Source organism: Setaria italica, chromosome I (genome assembly GCF_000263155.2).
Source record: "Setaria italica strain Yugu1 chromosome I, Setaria_italica_v2.0, whole genome shotgun sequence".
Classification (NCBI taxonomy): Eukaryota; Viridiplantae; Streptophyta; class Magnoliopsida; order Poales; family Poaceae; genus Setaria; species Setaria italica.
The window spans coordinates 22,440,154-22,459,762 of NC_028450.1; the positions used below are offsets into that span (position 1 = coordinate 22,440,154).

General features: G+C 40.5%; 1 protein-coding gene across 1 annotated transcript; it reads left to right on the forward strand.

Annotated features, from left to right (window-relative positions):
• The first annotated feature begins 2,586 nt into the window (after window positions 1–2,586).
• On the forward strand, window positions 2,587–18,962 carry LOC101783550 (importin beta-like SAD2). Its single transcript, XM_004952433.4, has 22 exons — window positions 2,587–2,928; window positions 5,782–5,917; window positions 5,997–6,084; window positions 6,861–7,013; window positions 8,044–8,206; window positions 8,309–8,493; window positions 8,571–8,744; window positions 10,315–10,460; window positions 10,588–10,711; window positions 10,783–10,963; window positions 12,355–12,514; window positions 12,596–12,637; window positions 12,711–12,829; window positions 12,906–13,104; window positions 13,800–13,931; window positions 14,801–14,904; window positions 15,004–15,183; window positions 17,215–17,354; window positions 17,435–17,574; window positions 17,702–17,859; window positions 17,963–18,086; window positions 18,177–18,962. Exons 1-22 carry the CDS (start codon window positions 2,839–2,841, stop codon window positions 18,326–18,328), a joined length of 3,090 nt encoding a protein of 1,029 aa, XP_004952490.1. The 5' UTR covers window positions 2,587–2,838; the 3' UTR covers window positions 18,329–18,962.
• Window positions 18,963–19,609: the final 647 nt, after the last annotated feature.

Sequence of the window (19,609 nt, forward strand, 5' to 3'; positions counted from 1 at the left end):
CGGGCGGCTGCAGGAAGGGGGCGCCGGTGGTGGCTTTGGCGACGGCGTTCCTGGTGGTGGTGGCGGCGGGGATTTGGTGTGAGAGGAGGCGGCGCTGGTGGTGTGCGGGGGAGGGGGTGAGGGCGAGGTGGTGGCGAGGGAGGCCAGGGCGTCGGCCCTTTATAGCCGGCGTGGAGGAGGAACGCGATGAGCGGCCGGCGACGGGGCCTGGCCGACGAGCTCTAGGCGCGGTGGTGGAGTAAGGGCCGGCGGCGGTGTAGCGGGGCGGGGCCAGGCGCCGGAGGGCGGACGAGGCGCTGGCCGGTGGGGGACGAGGTGCTGGAGGGTGGCGCACGGCGAGCAGCGCCGACGCCGCGCCGGGCGTGCGGCGCATGCTGCAGGTGTCGCCCAGGGGGCCCCGGCACTGGGCGCCGCAGGAGGAGGGGCCGGGGGCTGTGCGGCGCAGGGGGAAGCGGTCAGGGAGGGGCCACATGCCAGGCCGCGGGAGCAGGCGTGCAGGATAGAAGGGGTAGCAGGTGTGCGCCAGGAAGAAGAAAGAAGGAAGGAAGAAGAAAGGAGGAAGGGAGAAGAAGAAAGGAAGAAAGAGAAGGAAGAAAAAGAAAAGAGAAAATGGAATAGGGAAAAAGAGAAAAAGAAAGGGAGAGTCGGCGGTGATTGCGGGAAATGGTCGGAGCACGCGCGGCGGTTTGTCGACCGGCACGCGGCGAAATTTGCGGAGAGGATAAAATGGATAAAAAGGATGGTTGTCGGCTTTAGGTGCCGAGACGGCGAAATTGCTAGGAAGACGGGAGTTTCAGGAGCTCAACGGTAAAAAGATTTTGAAAACAAATTTTAGCGGGTGATTTAAGTTGGTGATTTTTACGGATGTTCATCTATCATGCATCCTTGTTTTATAACCCCAGCATCACTTTATATAGCTCTCATATGCTGTTAGCCTGTTACTGTGCTCCATCTTCAACACATCAACTTCTCCAACCATCAATGGGTGATTCATTGATTCACTTGTTTTCTTATAGAGGTGGGGTGCTCTAAAACCCCTTAAACACTGCAAATTTTTAGACAGAACATTGCACAGGAGGCATATTTTTGGTGCATGTGCATACGACAATAAGTAACACTTACACATCTCAATGGATATCTTTTTGTTTGAATCATTACAAGATTCCGTAGTTTTTTTAGTTCGATTCATTAATATTTTTTAGTTTGATTCATTAATACTAGTAAGACGTCCATGTTTTGTTATGGTGAAATACTAATTATATTCTTAGAACCCCTAGATTTTTTTTGTTAGTAATACCACACATTTTTATTGCATTTAATGGATCTCTATACGTTTGCAAAGAAAACAACTAAATTTTGATTACAAACATATTTTTCTAAACTTTTTTACACCTAATAATAAAACGAACGTGGCTATATTTGTTGGAACATATGGTAGGAGGCAACGTGTTAATATAATTTTAAAAAAATGTATTTGTAAATCACAAACAACATGTATCCTAAGTAGTTTGAAGGCAGCCGTAGAAGTTGAAGGTTGTGGGTTCAATCCCTTTGCACCTTTGCCTTTTTTTTTTTTCCGTGCAGTTTATTTAAGAGGGACTGGGAGGGGTGCCGATTTTTTTCCCTCTCTGCACGTTAGGCTCGTAGACGGAGCGGTGCTTATTAAAATCGGCAGCAAATTTTTTTTTATCCAGTTTTGCTCGAGACTTTTTACCGTTTCGGTACGGAAAAAAGAGGGCAGAAGCCTTATTCACTTTAATAATTTAATAATAGGTAAAGATTTCAGGTATAAACATAAAAGTCAACTACTAGTCCGAAGAGATATCCATAGCTCCAAACTGTATAGGCCACCCAATTGCTTTTTTATTTTTAATAAAGTTTGAGCGGAATCGGAGTATACTTAGGTCCCGTTTGGTAGGGGTTCTCAAAGTGCTTCTCCACCGACTTTTGGTGAAGCCTTGCCAAAGGGGCAATTTCAAAACGGCTTCATCATCAAAGCCGGGGAGAAGCCGCAAAACGGCTTACACTAGAGAGGAGAAGTCGAAAAAAGTGGCTTCACAGGCTTCTCCTCTCTCTCAAGTATTAAGTGATCATAAAATTACCTATATTACCATTGAGGAGTCGTTTTACCAAACGTTTCGCAAAACGGCTTCAGCTCCACTAGAAAAACCACTCCACTAAAGAAGTCGAAGCTGAAGCCGTTTTGTAAGAAGCCGAAGCTCTACCAAACATGATCTTATATTGCAACAGATGTCTCAGCCTAATAGAAAAGAAAATTGAGAAAGCCAGATCATCATAAACATTAAACACTGGACCAACCGTGTACTATCGGCTCCAAAACGAGAGAAATGATAGAGGCGACGCTGTAACCAGCTGTCCGTCGCTCGGCCCGGCCGGTGGGTCCCTGTGGCAGCCCAGGCTGCCAGCGAGGCCGGTCAGTCAGTAGACAGGAGCAGCCGAGCATAGATCCCCTGACTGCTGGGCCACGCCGGCCAGCGTAACAACCCATGGTCACCAACCCACCCTCTCGCGCCGCACCCTGACCAAACCCTAGGGTTAAATACGTTTTGATCTCCCCTGCCTCTGTCTCTCCCTCCCGCACGCACCCGCGCCCGCCCCCTTCCCGAAGACCTCGCGACGCCAAAAAAAGGAGAGACCGCCACCCCCACGCCCGCGCGCCCCACTCCCTGCTCTCTCTCCACCCCAGGGTTCTCGCGGCGGCGGCGGAGCCCGAGACCCGCTCCCTGAGCTAGGGTTTTGGCCACCTGGTGCCCGCCTCCGCCCTCCCGCCTTTTTTGGCACGACCCGCCGCCGCCGCCGCTGCCGGCGCGGGTGGACATGGATCTGCCTAGCCTCGCCGTCGTGCTGCGCGCCGCGCTCAGCCACGTCCCCGAGGAGCGCAAGGCCGCAGAGGAGAGCCTCAACCAGGTGACAGCCTCCCCCTCGCCTCCCCTCTCGATACTGGACCTCTGCTACCCAGAATCCAATCCTCATTCATTGCCCCGTGGCACTGTTTGATCGCGAGTCGTTAACTATGGGGTTGGTTTCGATGGCGGGTAATCCGTGCGCCGAATCTGGGAGCTCGATACGAGCTTGGAGCGCGGCGATAATTTTCAGGGGGGTTTTGGGAGTCCGCGTCGGTGCTCTGATTATTCTGATTGGCACAGGGTTTGTGTGTGTGTGTTTTTCTGGTGTCTTGCTCGGTACTCGTGCAGGTTTTCACTGTGGCAAACTGCGGTGATGGTAATTTGGTACTACGTGTACTGTCGCAGCGGGTTTGAGTTGTTAGGGTCATTAAGTTTTCCGGGGACGCGCACAGTAATTTTAGTTACTCCGTGCCTTGCTCGACGCCAAAAAGAGTTGGTGGCTCAATTAACTGTTCGAGCAGACAAGCTAGTGGGTCAACTTATTCAAATGGGAAACATAGTCGACCGCAATCGGGTGAAGGTCCTACTTTGGCAGTCCATGCTGGTGTTCCAAAGTATCCCCATTGTTCCTTTGACTGTTTTTGTTATTACCAATTCTGTTTGGAGCAGAGGTATTTACAGGAATTTGGGAGAAATTCCACTTGTTAGTTACTCCTGGGAAGTTTCCCTTGTCCCTAACACTTATAAGCAAACTTAAATCCCTTTATGCTGGGCTTCCTGTTTCAATTCCTATATCTGAGGAGCTACATGCAGAGTCTTGCAGAATCAATGAAACTATTTAACCCAGTATAAACTATATCCAGTCAACAAAGACGTGCGCCAGTCAGCTGAAAAAAGTATGTAAATGTGCCTTTTTTCCCTCTTTGGAAACAAGTGCAGTGTTTTTTGACTAGAGCAATCTTTAACTGCTACTGTTTGCTGGCAGTTGCTAAGGATCAAACTGAGGTTCTTTTTGATGAAGCAGCTAAGTGGATTGAACTAGGTTATCCTCACTGAGTGAACTGTACTTGTGTAACATATGTTGGTCAAAATGGCGCACTGAGTGTTGTGCGCTCAATCCTTAGGTTAAATACAATAATACTAGACTGTAGACAATGGACTGATATGATACCAAAGATGGTAATTTAAAAAGATGAAACATTTGTAAGATTATTCCCTGTGTGACTACCAACCTTTGATAATTTCATGATAAGCTGATGGCCACTCCTATGCCTCCAGTTTGGCTTTTTCATCCACTATCATGTGCCACTACCATCATAATAGAGTTGATAGCAGTGACACAAGAAATGGAAAAAAAAATCAGTTTTTTGTCCCATGTTTGTCACTGCCATCAGCTCCATTATGCTGGTAGTGTCACAGGGGGATGAAAAACAAGTGTCACAAGGGGATGAAAAACAAGTGACGGCACTGAATGCACCATGACTTTTCAATGGCAAATTGACAATTTCGCTAACATTAGATGGCACACAAGGAATTGTCCTTAGGGGAGCTGGTAATCCAGACATAAGTTATCACTGTCAGTATGAATTGATGATTTGAGCTTGTTGGGCCTCTGTGCACACGACAACTTCTGATACCCACCCTCATTCATTTGATAACATATCCCTTGCTGTTGTGGCCATGGTTGAAGCATACTTTGCAAGCCTACAAAAGGGGTCATGATATTTGTCAATTGAAAATTGGTGAGTCTTGGCAATGGCTGCGGGGCCACATTGAACTGAAATGAGGTGTCAAGGGAATGCTTTCCTCCTCCCTGTAAGTTTATATGGCCACGACATTATCAACTGACTCGTACCAAGTTCTCTGATTTTTGCCGCAAATGACATGGCCACATTCAAATGTTCAACAATATGAAGGAGACAGATTCACTAACTGCAGAAACAAACATCTGTTTGGTTGTCACAACATCACTTGGTGCTTCATGCCTTCAAGCTGAGTAACGTTGGGTATAACTCACTGGTGGTAGCCAAGGTTACACAATGTATACTCTGGTCACTTATGGGTAACTCTTACTCTTGATGAGGGTTGTCATCCCTGATGGTGGGATTTATGAGAGGATTAGGCTTCGGGTTGATAGAACTACTAGCAGAGATATGCTTTTCCATTTATCTGTCTTGATTGAGAATGATATCAATGCTCTCCTTATATTGTTGAATCAGGGCCAAATATATAGAGACTAAAAGGAAATCTAAAAGATAAGAACTAAGCAAAATATAAGCTAATTGTTGTAATACCTAAACTGAAGCTGCTTCCTTATATGAACTAATTTGCTGCCGTTATGCCTGGTTGGCAACCCTGTCCAAAACTTACCATTTTTGTCATGTTAGATATCTCAATTTCATAACCCTTTATGATGTCATTGCTTTTTTTAAAGGCTAACATGGGTGCTGGAGTCATTAACTTGTGTTTATAGTGGAGGGGCACCACACCAATGAGTTAAAAGTTGCGGGTGTAAATTCAACAGCCAATGGTGCTAAAGAATCTGAGTATAATGAAATAGTGTTACACATTTTTATTTTTGGATCTGCGAATTCATTTGAATATGGAAATGCGATGTACTGTGCTCCACCCACTTGGATATGAACAAATGCCTTTTCTTGTCCGTGAGTTATCCAGTGAGAACTTTCTCTTGTCCATTTTGCTTTTACTACGCCAAGTTTGAGCCATTTTAGCAAAAAATGGGCATAAGATTGATACGGGCAAACATATGGATATGAGCTCCTTGTCCTATGTTGTAGATAGTATGACATAGTTAGATTGAGTACTGCAAGTTCCCTTGCTTTCATTGCTTAACATTTCTGTTTTGTGGCCTTTTGAGCACGTAAATAACTTGGTATTTCTTTAACTTATTCAGTTCCAGTACACGCCACAGCATTTGGTGAGATTATTACAGATCATTGTGGATGGAAGCTGTGATATGGCTGTACGGCAGGTCGCAAGCATTCATTTCAAGAACTTTATTGCAAAGAACTGGTCTCCTAATGATCCAGGTATGCATAGTAAATGTTGGTGGTTTGATTTGCTTATGCTCTGCTAACTTAAATTCATATATTTATTTTGTTTCTGTAGACGAGTCCCCAAAAGTTTTAGAAAGCGACAAGGCCATGGTCCGTGAAAATATACTTGGTTTTATTGTTCAAGTGCCCCCTTTGTTAAGGTAAATGTTTTGTAGTAATCCATTTTTTTCCTCCCTAATTGGTGGAAAAGGCTACACTCTGTTACTGCCTAGGCTTTACCATCTTTTAGTGCTAACTTGGTTTTGATAAGTAGCACAGCAGCCATTTATTCCAATTCTCCCCTTGTATGCTAATGATTGTGCTGCATAATATCTGGAAAATCTCTGTTATGGATATTCTTTGTTTGTCGTCCATTTGATTGCAGTCTGCATTAAAGCAGTAGGTGTAAAAAATCTGGATATATCAGTTGATCCCATACATCGAAACCCAAGTTCACGCCTGTCTGTTCCAGTCTCTTAGGGATTTACAGTTTAATTATTTAGTAGAAATATCAAGTCAAATGTTTTAGATGCTATGTAGTATTATAATACTTGCCTGAACATGTCTCTTTGATGAAGTCGGAACTGTCCTATCTCGTGGTAGGAGTGTCATACTCCCTCCATTCTCACATTGGCACAATGACCAAGGAGAAGCACCTTGCTTATCATCCAATTAATGATGTCATTATGCACTCCTCGTTAGTGGAAATGAATGATTTTCCATGAGGAGTCCTCTTTATCGATGTCATCCTATACATGCACAAGTTGTTTTTCTAGAGGACTCTATCCGTGTCAGACCCGAGACAGCAACTCAAATAGGACTATCAAAAGAGAAAATTTCGGTTTTTAAAATAGGTTTTATCAAACAGAATGGAGGGAGTAATTCTGTGTTGTTATTTACGAAAGCATTTCACTAACATTTTTTTGGTTATTTGTAGAGCCCAGCTTGGAGAAAGTATCAAAACAATAATTCATTCTGATTATCCTGAGCAGTGGCCAAGTCTCCTTCATTGGGTTACACACAACTTAGAAATACAAAATCAAATTTTTGGTGCTTTATATGTGCTAAGAGTTCTTGCTAGGAAATATGAGTAAGTATGCGTATCACTTTGTATTTCTGATTCCTTTTTTTTTTAATTTTTGCCATTATTGTGTTACTCATTGATGTATTTTGCCTGCTGTCTCCCAATGCATCCCATCTGAGTGTTTACTAAATCATAGTTAGCTGTCTTGCATTATCTGCCTTGTTCTTTTTTGGTTGTTCTGTTTAAACTTGTATATTCAGTAAAAATGTCCCAACCCTAAGTGCCTAAGGCTCAAATGCATTTCCTTAGTAATTTACCATGTTGGTCCTCCCTAAGGTCTTGGTACCATAACATTTCTAGCAAGTAATAACATGATAGAGATGCATATCTCAGCATTATGAGTCTCTATGCATTAAATAGTTGTTATCATTTTTAAGATAGCTCAAGAGTAGAACAGCTGTCTTATTTTGTACCTATGTCCTCCCTCCGTTTCAAATTACAGGTCATTTTGACTTTTCTAGATTCATAGTATTTACTATATATCTAGGCATAAGCATATTTCTAGGTGCATAGCTAAAACTATGCACCTAGAAAAGCCAAAACGACCTATAAATTTGGACAAAAATAATCCTATACAAAAATAAATTTGTACTCAATGAGCCTTGTGCGTATTCAATGTGTTATGTCTATAGGTTCCATGTTCAGATCTCAGAATGTGGACTTCCTGTGTAATTTTCCCATTTAGTATTCGGTTGAGTCAAAAGTGTTTGATCTCACCTGTTCAGACCAAACCAGCCTGTTTGACTTGGTTTGACCAGTTAAAGGAAACCAATTTTGTACAGTGATTCAGCAACCTTACCAGACCAAGTGACTGGATCAATGGTTCAAAATCGGGGTCTCGTAGCAAACCTGTAATATATATACCACTCTTTACCTTTTTGTAAGAGATAACAGCAAGCGAGAGATTACCAAAACCAAGCTTCTTAATAGTCTTATGTGTTGTCTCACCATCCTAGGATGAAATCATCACTTTTTATTTTTTAGTACTATATTATTGGCTGTACCATTTCTCTGATGCCTCCATGTTTTTATGAAGGTTCAAGTCCGAGGAAGAGAGGATACCTCTGTATCACATTGTTGAGGAGACTTTTCCTCGTCTGCTAAGCATTTTTAGCAAACTGGTTCAGATTGTCAATCCGCCAATTGAAGTAGCTGATTTAATCAAGTTGATATGTAAAATATTTTGGTCGTCAATTTACGTATGTTCTACACTCTATGATCAGTTTTTAATGAATTGTTCTTTTGTTTAATTTTTCAGGACATCTCTTATTGTTTTCCTCTTTTCCTCTTTGCTTGTGCAGTTGGAGATTCCAAAGCAACTATTTGATCCCAATGTCTTCAATTCATGGATGGTTCTGTTTATAAACTTGTTGGAAAGGCCTGTTCCTGTAGAAGGCCAACCGATAGATCCTGAGATCAGGAAATCTTGGGGCTGGTGGAAAGTTAAGAAATGGACTATCCATATCTTGAACCGTCTCTACACCCGGTCAGTCTTTAATAGGCATGCTGCAAACTTTATATTGGCTAGTCACTGTATATTGATCTACAATTCACTGCATACAGATTCGGTGATCTGAAGCTTCAGAAACCAGAGAGTAAAGCATTTGCTCAAATGTTTCAAAAGACCTATGCAGGGAAAATATTAGCATGTCACATGCTGCTGCTGAATGCAATTCGTACCGGTGACTACTTGCCGGATAGGGTTATCAATCTTGTTCTTCAGTATCTGACTAACAGGTGTGTCTTGATGACAAAGATAGTCATTTTGTGCTCAAAGTGGTCTTCTGTGATGCTAGCATCTCAAAATCTGCATTATCCTTTGTTTTTTTTTCTTGTATATGGATGAAGTTCTCATTGATTCAACTTATGAGTTCAGACACTCAAACATTGTCCAGCCAAGTTGCTGCTATGGGCTTTGATTTTGTGGGTTGCTTCTGTACCTTGGTGTCCAGGTGCTACTGTGCAAAGGGAAAGATTTGCTGGTGGCACAAGGGAGGGAAAGTGCTTTGCTATTGCTTGAACTCAGAACGATCGCAGTCCATAGGTTAGCTCGCCTAATAATAAAATCTAATCTGGTTATCTGAATAGCAAATGCTAATAACTAGATAATGTTAATATCTACTAAAGCCTTACAACTACGGAGCCCTAACTTGACTATGTTTGGGCTGTTGGGATGCTGGCTATGCCTGCCACACCTTCCTATGCACTATGCGGTGCTGCTTGGTCCTGACTCCTCCTCCTTTAGTAAATCCCTGCACCATCAGTTCATCATTACTGTACTTATCGTTGAATTTGTAGCTCTTTTATGTCCTTGCTGGTTGGGCACCGCATGGGATTTCCTACAAAAATAATAAGATCCATCTAGGTTTGTTCTTGGTCAGACTTTTTTTTTATCTTTGATATTGATATCTAAAATTTAGTGAAAATGACAACACAATGTTGACATTACTTTATTCATTATAAAAGGTACTTTCATAACATGTAATTCTTTGAATTTATGATAGTATATTTTTATAGATATTGCTAGTGGTGTGATATTGGAGACTACGTTGATGTCCTGATGAACTTTTATTTGTGATCGGAGGAGGTAACAGTTACTTTGGGTGTAATTAGGACATACCCCCTCCATACAGAAATGTATGTAATTTTGTTTCAGTATGGCAAGCCTTTGATCAATGGTCACTCTATGAATATAAAAGATTCGGATACAAAATTGGTATTATTATGTTTGTAGTGAAAAGTACTTACTTATGATTAAGATTTTGTATCATAGAAATAACATATCAATAGAGTAACTGTAAGTCAAAGTCTTATCCTAACGAAACAAAATATGCCTTACATTCCTGGACAGAGGGAGTAACATGTAGCTTTTGACCATTGGCTGGTACATATTTGTGATCCAAGGAGGTAACAGTTAACTTGGGTGTAATTAGGACATTACAGCATCTAGCAGATTGAGAAAAGTGCCCCCCTTTCCCTATAAGCTGGCATAAAGGAGACGGAGGGGGTAAAAACATGCTCTAGCAGATTGAGAAAATGATCCCCTTTCCCTATAACATGTACTGGACTTATATTTGTGATCGGAGGAGGTAACAATTAACCTTGCCTGGTACATATTTGCCTAAAGTTGTAGTGCAGTGGCTCCCAGATATCTCTTTCAGTGCAATTGCCATCTAAATTTTTTCTCACATCTCTTGGCACCTTGTGCCAAAATCAGCTTATGGTTTTCCTTAACTGTCATCACGTGTCATCCAACTTGGTCATCGTAGAAATGCTTATCAGTAATTGTCTGCTTTGTATCTTGCAGTGTTACAAAGAACAGTATGTATCAGATGATGCAGCCTCAGATTGATATACTTCTTTTTGAGATAATTTTTCCTCTCATGTGCTTCAATGACAATGACCAAAAGTTATGGGACGAAGATCCTCATGAATATGTTCGCAAGGGCTATGGTGAATTTACTCATTTCTGTATATGTCTTGATTGGAGTTGGCGATTACTGATAAAAATGTGATCTTTGTTTTTGTCTCAGTTCAGAATCTAATTAGATACTCACAATGTTATTTTTCATGTTTACAGATATTATTGAAGATTTATACAGTCCCCGAACAGCCGCTATGGATTTTGTGAGTGAATTGGTTAGAAAGCGAGGGAAAAACAATCTCCAAAAGTTCATCCATTTCATTGTGGATATATTCAGGAGGCAAGTGCCCCTATCATTTGTCTTGTAACTAATGACTGCATAGACTTTCTAATTGATGCCATACTTACCAGGTATGATGAGGCACCTGCTGATCTTAAGCCATATCGTCAAAAAGATGGTGCTCTTCTTGCTATTGGGACACTATGTGATAAACTAAAGCAAACAGATCCATATAAATCTGAGCTGGAGCGGATGCTGGTCCAACATGTCTTTCCTGAATTCAGCAGTCGTGTTGGACACTTGCGTGCAAAGGTGGAATACTCTGGAAGTTTGTTTGCCTGCTTTTTTACTGCTGATGTACTTACTCATTGTGAATTATCGCTAACGCTTTGTTCATTTTCTTTGATCATTTTGGTAAAATAGCTACTCATTGGTCAATAATAATATATTAGTTTACTGTGAAGTAAATCTGTAATTTTCTATATTAGATGATCCATTTTAAAATGCCGTTTCACTTGGTACTGTACTCTTACCTTTTATTTGTCTTGTAGTATACAGTTCGTGACAATAAAATTATTATTATACTAGGGAACCTACCATTTACAAATATGAGTCTAATATACTAATTTTGTATAACAGATTTTTGTAAATGTTGGCCAAAGATTCTGAAGTTTGAAATGCTTGCATACCTTACAAAAAGAAATGCAGGGACTACCAAATATTAGGCATCCGTATTTCCAGTGTGATGCAGCACACTACTGTGGAGGAACAGCTCCACGTTGCTGCTACAAATAGATAGATATAGCAAAAGTATTGGAGAAACCTCTCCAATGTGCTAATAGGTAGAAACAGCACAAAGTGTTGAAGGAACCTCTTCAACGTGCTGAGCTAGTTCTAGGGAGGACGAAGATGGACCAAAAGGTCAAATCCGGATCCACAGATAGCAAGAGCTTAATCCAAAACCCTTAGGTACAAGATCTAGTCCAAGATCTAAGGGTAGAACAACATGTTCTATTGATAACTATAGTGGGTACATCAAAACCATCTTACAAACTTGAGGCTTGCCTCTATTTATAGGCTCATAAGCCGTACACAACTCACGCACAACTAATATGACAACTAGGTAACAATTCATGTATAGCTAATAGACAACTAAGCTTCAAGATACTTCTTGATCACACTAGTGTAGTAGTAGTAAAAAAACCAAATTTGCAACTAATTCTTGAAGTGTCTAGAGATGAGTGTATCTTTTCATAGTAGAAGAGTGGGACTCGTCTTCTAACTCTTGATAGCAAAATTCAGTTTGGATTTTGACACATTTGAATGTTCATGAACCATTTGGCTAATTTGATGTCCCTCATCACAGTGGCCCCTTAAACCTGTTAACTGTTTCATTTAGTTAGATGAGGTAATGATGACGAAGGATCACTTTAACTGTATTAGTGTATAAGTGATGATCAGGGTCCGCATTAATAGTGCATTAATCATTTAGAACCATTGGGTACAGTGGATCATATGAACAGAATTGACCAGTGCTACACAAATGTAGTGAAAGCATTTGGTGTCTTTCTGTATTAGTATAGGTTGCATCTTATAGGTTTGTGTTTCCTTCATGGGACCATCAAATATGGTCTACTTTGTGCTGATTGATTTCTTACTCATTAATTCTATTTTATGGTTGATCTGATATATTGATCTTATAGGCGGCATGGGTTGCTGGGCAGTATGCCCATATCAACTTTTCAGACCCGAACAATTTTCGTCAGGCTATGCACTGTATAGTTTCTGGAATGCGTGATCCTGATCTTCCTGTGCGGGTTGATTCGGTCTTTGCACTTCGTTCTTTTGTTGAAGCCTGCAAAGGTATGCTTATCTGGTGTTTCTAATCCTTACTAAAATTATGGACATTAGTTCAAATGATTGATTATAATTTTATATCTGCAGATTTAGATGAGATCCGACCAATACTTCCTCAACTCCTTGATGGTATGAAATATTTACCCTGGTCTAGTAAATTGGTGATAAATTAATCTTCTGGCTTATAATATGTGTTCTGCAGAGTTTTTTAAGCTGATGAATGAAGTTGAGAATGAGGATCTTGTGTTCACCCTTGAAACCATCGTTGACAAATTTGGTGAAGAGATGGCACCATATGCACTAGGACTGTGCCAGAATTTGGTATGTACTTTCTGTATACTTGAAGTCCTTCTGTAAATGTTTTCAACTTATAAACCATGCTGCTTTAATCTGATAGGCTGCTGCCTTCTGGAGATGTATGGCTAGTTCAGAAGCTGATGATGAAGCTGATGATTCTGGTGCTTTGGCAGCTGTTGGTTGCTTACGAGCGATCAGCACAATCCTTGAATCCATTAGCAGCCTCCCGCATCTTTTTATACAAATAGAACCTACATTGTTGCCTATAATGCGCAGGATGTTGACATCTGATGGTCAAGGTATATATACTCACTATTCATGGATAGCTGGTAGACATGTCTGTTGTTTGTTTTTTTAAATGTTACTTTTGAGTTGCTTGACTCCTTAACCAAGTGTACTCAAAATATGTGTATGAAATCTTCTGGGATGATGCAAACAATGTATAAAATAACTTAAGGATCCACTATCATTGATGATTTTGGTTGATCTAATACAAAAATAGTTCTGATCAATACATATGAAGTCACTAGGCTCATGGGAGGTGTCTAAATATGTCATTGTGTTGGAGGGTGTCAATAATATTTTTGTAGTTCATTAAATATATAAAAATAAACATGGCAGATGTCTTTTGAAGAATATTAGATGTGCCCGCTAAACTACTGGAGAACCATGCATTTTTTCCCCAAATGGTGGAGTGTCTGAAATAATTTCTTAATGTTATGTAGTATTTGTCACACAAGTAGTGATTATTTAGGATATGTGACAGCAGCATTTTGTTGGACAGATGTTTCCAAATGTTTTTGAACCTTTAGAAGCTTCATGAAATTTCAAGTTGCTACTATGCTTAAGCAGAACTAGAGATTTTTTGTAGCTTGACATGCCAAAACAACAGAAGCATAAATTTATCTGATTTTAGCACTGATTTCTATTCATCATATATTGCTATTTTATCTCTTATTGTTGATCCACTTAATCTCCCCAATTCCTTTTGCAGATGTTTACGAAGAAGTTCTTGAAATTGTCTCCTATATGACATTTTTCTCTCCTACAATTTCACTGGACATGTGGACCTTGTGGCCATTGATGATGGAGGCACTTAATGACTGGGCTATAGATTTCTTTGAGAGTAAGTCTAACTTTATGTTATGGCACTATATATTTTGTTTTATCCTCTCAGAAAAAATGTTACTTTTGCATAATAATTTACAGATGCACTGTGCTTTTGCATCATTGTTGTGCTCCAATTCTTAAACTGACCATATTTTGAGAACTGTTCCAAACTTTTCCACATGCTTAGAACATCAAGATACATGCATTTGGTCCATCTTAAGTAAATCAAAGGCGCTGTTATTCTGTTATATATAATGTAGGACTAGTATATAGACTAGTTTTCTTGTAGACATATAATAAATGGTTATTGAATATAGACTTGTCCTTTGGGCGTGTTGTAATATTACATGAATTTCATGTGATAAATTTGCCTAACCGATTACAACTGCACATTACTCATTCATGAGTTGATGCTGTTGGCAGATGGGAAACATTAGGTCTAACCTGTTATAATTTGCACTGGACGTAGGTTTTCTTAAGTGTGCTAAGCTAATGTCTACTACTGCAGCTAAAAGGTGCTGTCTAGAACTAAGTTTCCAATGGCCTGAAAACACGTTGTGCTCTTTTGACGTACTTTTGTTGCCTGGTTTTGGTTTTGATACCATATCCATTTTATGTTTTATTTTGGTATGCTGCATTGTAATGCATGGTGGTCTGTTTTTAGAAATGATTTCTTGAAAAGAGGCTGCAAGTTTTTTTAGTAAAAAAACTTGTCTGATTATCTGATAAAAAAGTGACTAATCCACATGTACTTATTTCCCATTTGTGAGAGGTAACTATTTATTTTTTGTCCATCAGTACAACCTGAAAATGTAAGCGCTGTTCACGTTAGTTGAACGTTCGCAATTTGGCCTTAACGTGTTTTTTTTGGGTACCTTCATGCAGATATTCTTGTTCCGTTGGACAACTACATTTCCCGGGGAACTGATCATTTTCTTGCATGCAAAGATCCAGATTATCAGCAAAGCCTGTGGAATGCACTACAATCTGTATGTTTTGTTTAAATTAATTGTTCCAATATCTTTCTGATTATTTTTCTGGTGATCTGAGTGTTACTACCTTTTGCTGATAAATGCCAACTTTTGTAGATTATGATGGACGAAAACATGGAAGATTCTGATATCGAACCTGCTCCCAAGCTCATTGAAGTGCTTTTTCAGAATTGCAAAGGCAATGTGGATCAGTGGGTTGAGCACTACCTCAGGATTACAATTGAGCGGTTACGTCGAACAAAGAAGCCATATTTGAAATGCCTCCTTGTACAAGTGGTAAGATGCAATATGAACACAGCTAAATAATTATTTTGTTCCCTATCTCAGTGCCAATTGGTTTCACTAAGCATAGAAACCTAGTGCTGAATGTCATCATGTGCAAGTTGTCCCCAGCCCTTCCCCTTGTACCCCCTCTCCCTCCCTCTAATGAAATGACACAGGTCTACCGTGAGTTCTGCGAAAAATAGATGCTGTATGTGTTTTCCTAACACTCTAATCAGCTAGAACCCCCAGTTAACATTTTTTCAAAATCTATTTGGAGTTTTGATTAGAATTATCCAATGTTAGTCCTCGATTGTTCTAGTACTGGCTAGTATGTGGATGAGGATCTGTCTAGTGATTCTCAGCATTTCACTTCTGTTTAGTACTTATAAGGGTAAATTGCTTACCATCTTAAAGGACCTGAGTTTCAAACTCAGTAATGGAATACGAATAGCCTGGTGTCTGGCTGCCAGCCAAGGGAAACCTTTCTTGTGCTGCTTGTAAACTCAGTACTGGAAGACAAATAGCCTGGTAGCTGGCTGCCTGCTGAGAGAAACCTTTCTTGTGCTGCTTGGCTCCTTGTTAGCATTTAGAGATTGGCACCACCAGCTAGATAGAATCTTGGTTCCAGGTTGAGGACACTGGTTGCAGCCCAACATGCTGAAGGATGGCAAACTCTGTATGGTGAATCGTGATCATTCAAGAAACTAGCAAATATTCATCCTCTTGTTCTCAAATAGGACATGCTGCTGGATGGGGTAGCTCTTATTTTGCCAATCTGCAAGACAAATAAAAATTGGATTATCTTAATAGTATCCATTATCTATCAATGTCATCCTAGGAAAAAAAGCTCAACCACAGGGAGAGATGTTCCCTTAAGAGAAGTACCAAACCTTTAGTGAGGTACCCTATACTCACATGACCTATGAGCATCAGGGCTCGAACCCTGGTGGTCGGCCTCTCAATTGGAGGCTCAACCAACATTATTGTAAGGGAGCAAATAATATGAAAGGCTACTATGTAACTGGCTGCTTTCATCTCATGGTTTCAATTCTTGTCAAGTTTAACTAATAGTAGATTCATCCATTGCGGGATTCCTCGAGAATCTAGTCATGTATATTTATATACCCTGATGTTGACATATCGTCCCTCTGATCCAGAATATAAGTCATTTAGAACATCTACCCAATCTCCAAGGTGACACTTTTACTAGCATTTTCTATGAAAATATGATGTTTCAAATAGAAGTAATTTTATATTATAAAAGATTTTTCTGATGAATCTTATGACATCAACCTTATTTTTTCAATCCACATATTTTGCATCCATTGATGGTCAAACCTATTAAAGTTTGACCAACAGGAGTTGTAAAGTGACTTATTTATTTGGGTTAATTGAATACTTTAAGCTTCTAGGATATAGTTGTATTGCTTTCCTTTAGTACTCGTCCCAAAGGATTTTTTAGTACAGAATAGGTCGAGGCTCATACTTAGGTCTCTGATTAGTGTCCTAAATTATTTTGCCCATATTTGAATCCCCAATTTTAATTTTAATTAACTATAGATAGAAGTGGCGCATAAAAGTATAAAAACTAATATGTTGCTCAACTACCTTGGTTTGTCTAGGTAAGATCCTGGACCTGTGAAAGGGTTGTAGTGCCCTTGGGTCTGATTCTTACACTTTGCATTTGATGTTTTCAATTCCTTGGACTTTCCATTTTACTTTTATGATACCTGAAAAGAACTAAAATTCTTGATGCTGAGGTGTGAATTGTGATGTAACCCAAATTGTCATGAGCTTGTGCAGTTGTGCCTCAAAGTCTCACAATCATATAACTGTGACTAGAGAAGATTTTATACTGAATAATGGGACTCCAAATATTGGTTAGCGAAAAGACCAGATATAGTCACATTTATGGGTTATCTTCCCTTCATTTACTTGATGGAAACCACTTCCCCATTTTTAACTGGATATGATTCTTGGCTAACTTATTCATGTACTCTCCGTTTAAGTTTGTACCTGACAACTATCATGTGGTGGCTGCAGATTGCTAATGCGCTCTACTACAATCCTGCGCTGACCCTTGAAACCTTAAATAAGCTTGGGGTTGCAGCAGACATTTTTAACCATTGGTTTGTTATGCTACAACAAGTTAAAAAGAGTGGTGCCCGTGTCAATTTCAAGAGGTATGGATCACGTTTTTGCACAGTTATATTTCTTCATGTACCTACGATGAGCCAGTATTGTTGTATTGCTTCATTTGCAGAGAGCATGATAAGAAAGTTTGCTGCTTGGGCCTGACTTCTCTTATTGGGCTTCCAGCTGATAAGATTCCACCAGAAGCTTTAGATCGGATTTTCAAAGCAACACTTGAGTTGCTTGTTGCTTACAAAGACCAAGTTGCAGGTAGAGTTTGCATTTGATATGTTGGTGCCTTCAGTTTTGGTTACTGTGCGTGTTCTCTGCAATTTATTTTTGTGATCATGGACTTCACTATTCTTTTCAACATGTGTTTGTTTGTTCCCTGACTCAGAAAATAAGAAGCAAAATGAGGAGGCTGCTGATGACATGGATGGCTTTGATGCTGATGAAGAAGATGATGAGGAAATTGACTCAGATAAGGATATGGGTCTTGATGATGAAGATGGGGATGAAGTTAGCAGCCTTCAGCTCCAGAAATTAGCTGCAGAGGTGTGCTTTTCAGTCTGTACCTTAGTACCTAGCTTGTGTTGATAGGTATTGAGGATGCATTTTCTGATCCTGATTCTCGACTCTTTATTCTGTAATGATTCAGGCGAGAGGCTTCCAGCCAGCTGACGAGGATGATGACTCAGATGATGATTTTAGTGATGACGAGGAGCTACAGTCACCAATAGATGAGGTGGATCCTTTCATTTTCTTTGTCGAAACCGTCCAAGGTAAATTTTAGTCTTTGTTTTAAAATGTTTGCTGTCTCTGGAAAGCATCTTTTGTTCTTAGTCCTCATAAGTTTCTACTACCTGCCGCAGGTTTGCAAGTATCTGATCCTGCCAGGTTCCAGAACCTTATGCAGACTTTAGATTTCCGCTATCAAGCGCTTGCTAGCGGCATAGCTCAACATGCTGAGGAAAGGAAAGTTGAAATTGAGAAAGAGAAATTGGAGAAGGCAAACACACAGTGATTGATTCAAAGATGATATATGGTTACGTTGGATTGCTTTGCCATTTTGCTGGTTTAGCATTGGTGGTCAGTCAATTTTCTATGATTTGCCAGTCGCAGGTAATTGAGTTTTGCAGCCTTAGCCAACCTTTCAAGGCAGGACAATTTTAGGCTTGCAAAATTCTATCCTTGCGAGAGAAGTCGATGATAGGGCCATCTTGGATAATCTGTCATCGGCCGTCATGTTCCTCATGGGCTGTTGTTGCGGTCTTGGTTGTGCAAGCGTGACACCAGAAGGTTTCTTCTCTCGATGACAGTTGCTTGTCATGCTGTTAGGGCCATCAATTTTTTGGGGGGCTTGTAAGAGCATTTGTTGGAGTACACCCCTCTGGTGGTGGGGTTGCATTCTCCGGTCAAGTTTTAGAACCGTTGGGTGTAGATTGTATATGGTTTCGGTTTTTTAGGCATGGCATTGCGGTTCCGTGGTGGGGCTGTGGTATATGTTTTCTTTTCCTTTTTGCAAGAGGACATTATATTTGTTTTTTGTTCATTTATTTGGAAAGGGCAAAAAAATTGGTTCATTCTGCGGAGTAACCTGATCCGTATAAATGTCCACTCGTCTCTTGAAATTAAAATTATAAATGGGTTTTGGAATATATTGCTCCCTTGTCTCCGCGTGCATGAACAGGATCTGGGTTGAGAAATAAATGTTGAATCTTGTTCGATGCACAGGATCTTGTTCATTTATTTAGGCCTAATGATATTGCTGAGCATTTTATCTGGCCAGTCAGATGAAGATGCTGTTAACTAGAGACATGTTTGGGGTCTTGTAGTTTCGTGTGTCCAGAGACTTTCGGAAGAGTACAGAGACTGATTTAGCTATTTGTCTCTGCTTTCCAGCAACCTCTCGACATTTGTCTGCTTTCCAGAGAACTGCGAGGCTTCGGTTCCAGCCTTCCAGCAGCGAGACGTGCATACATGGGGCGCCTGCATAAGAGAAAGCTGCTTGCATCTTTCGGCTCAAAGAAACAAGTTCACGTACGTGCATGCGTATATCAAGGACTCAAGGTATAGAAAGCCAGCATGCAGGGATACAATGTTTTAATTAGAAGAGAAGAGAATGAGCATAATGGAGGAGGTGCTGCCTGTTACCTATCGGATTTGACAGATTTATTTCCTTATTCCTGGGCTGACCTGTTTGGCTGCACATGGAATTGGAAATCGTCTTTCCGGTGATTTCTGCAGGCTAATTTCCTTACCTGCGACACCTTCTGAGCCTAAAACGAAGAAATCGAATCCATCC

Bases quoted from the DNA above. Each gene is read 5' to 3' on its own strand.
- LOC101783550 (XM_004952433.4), top strand. From the start codon at position 2,839: ATGGATCTGCCTAGCCTCGCCGTCGTGCTGCGCGCCGCGCTCAGCCAC. The intron at 8,494-8,570 runs GTCAGTCTTTAA...CACTGCATACAG, and splicing joins TTGAACCGTCTCTACACCCG to ATTCGGTGATCTGAAGCTTC. The intron at 10,461-10,587 runs GTGAATTTACTC...TCATGTTTACAG, and splicing joins ATATGTTCGCAAGGGCTATG to ATATTATTGAAGATTTATAC.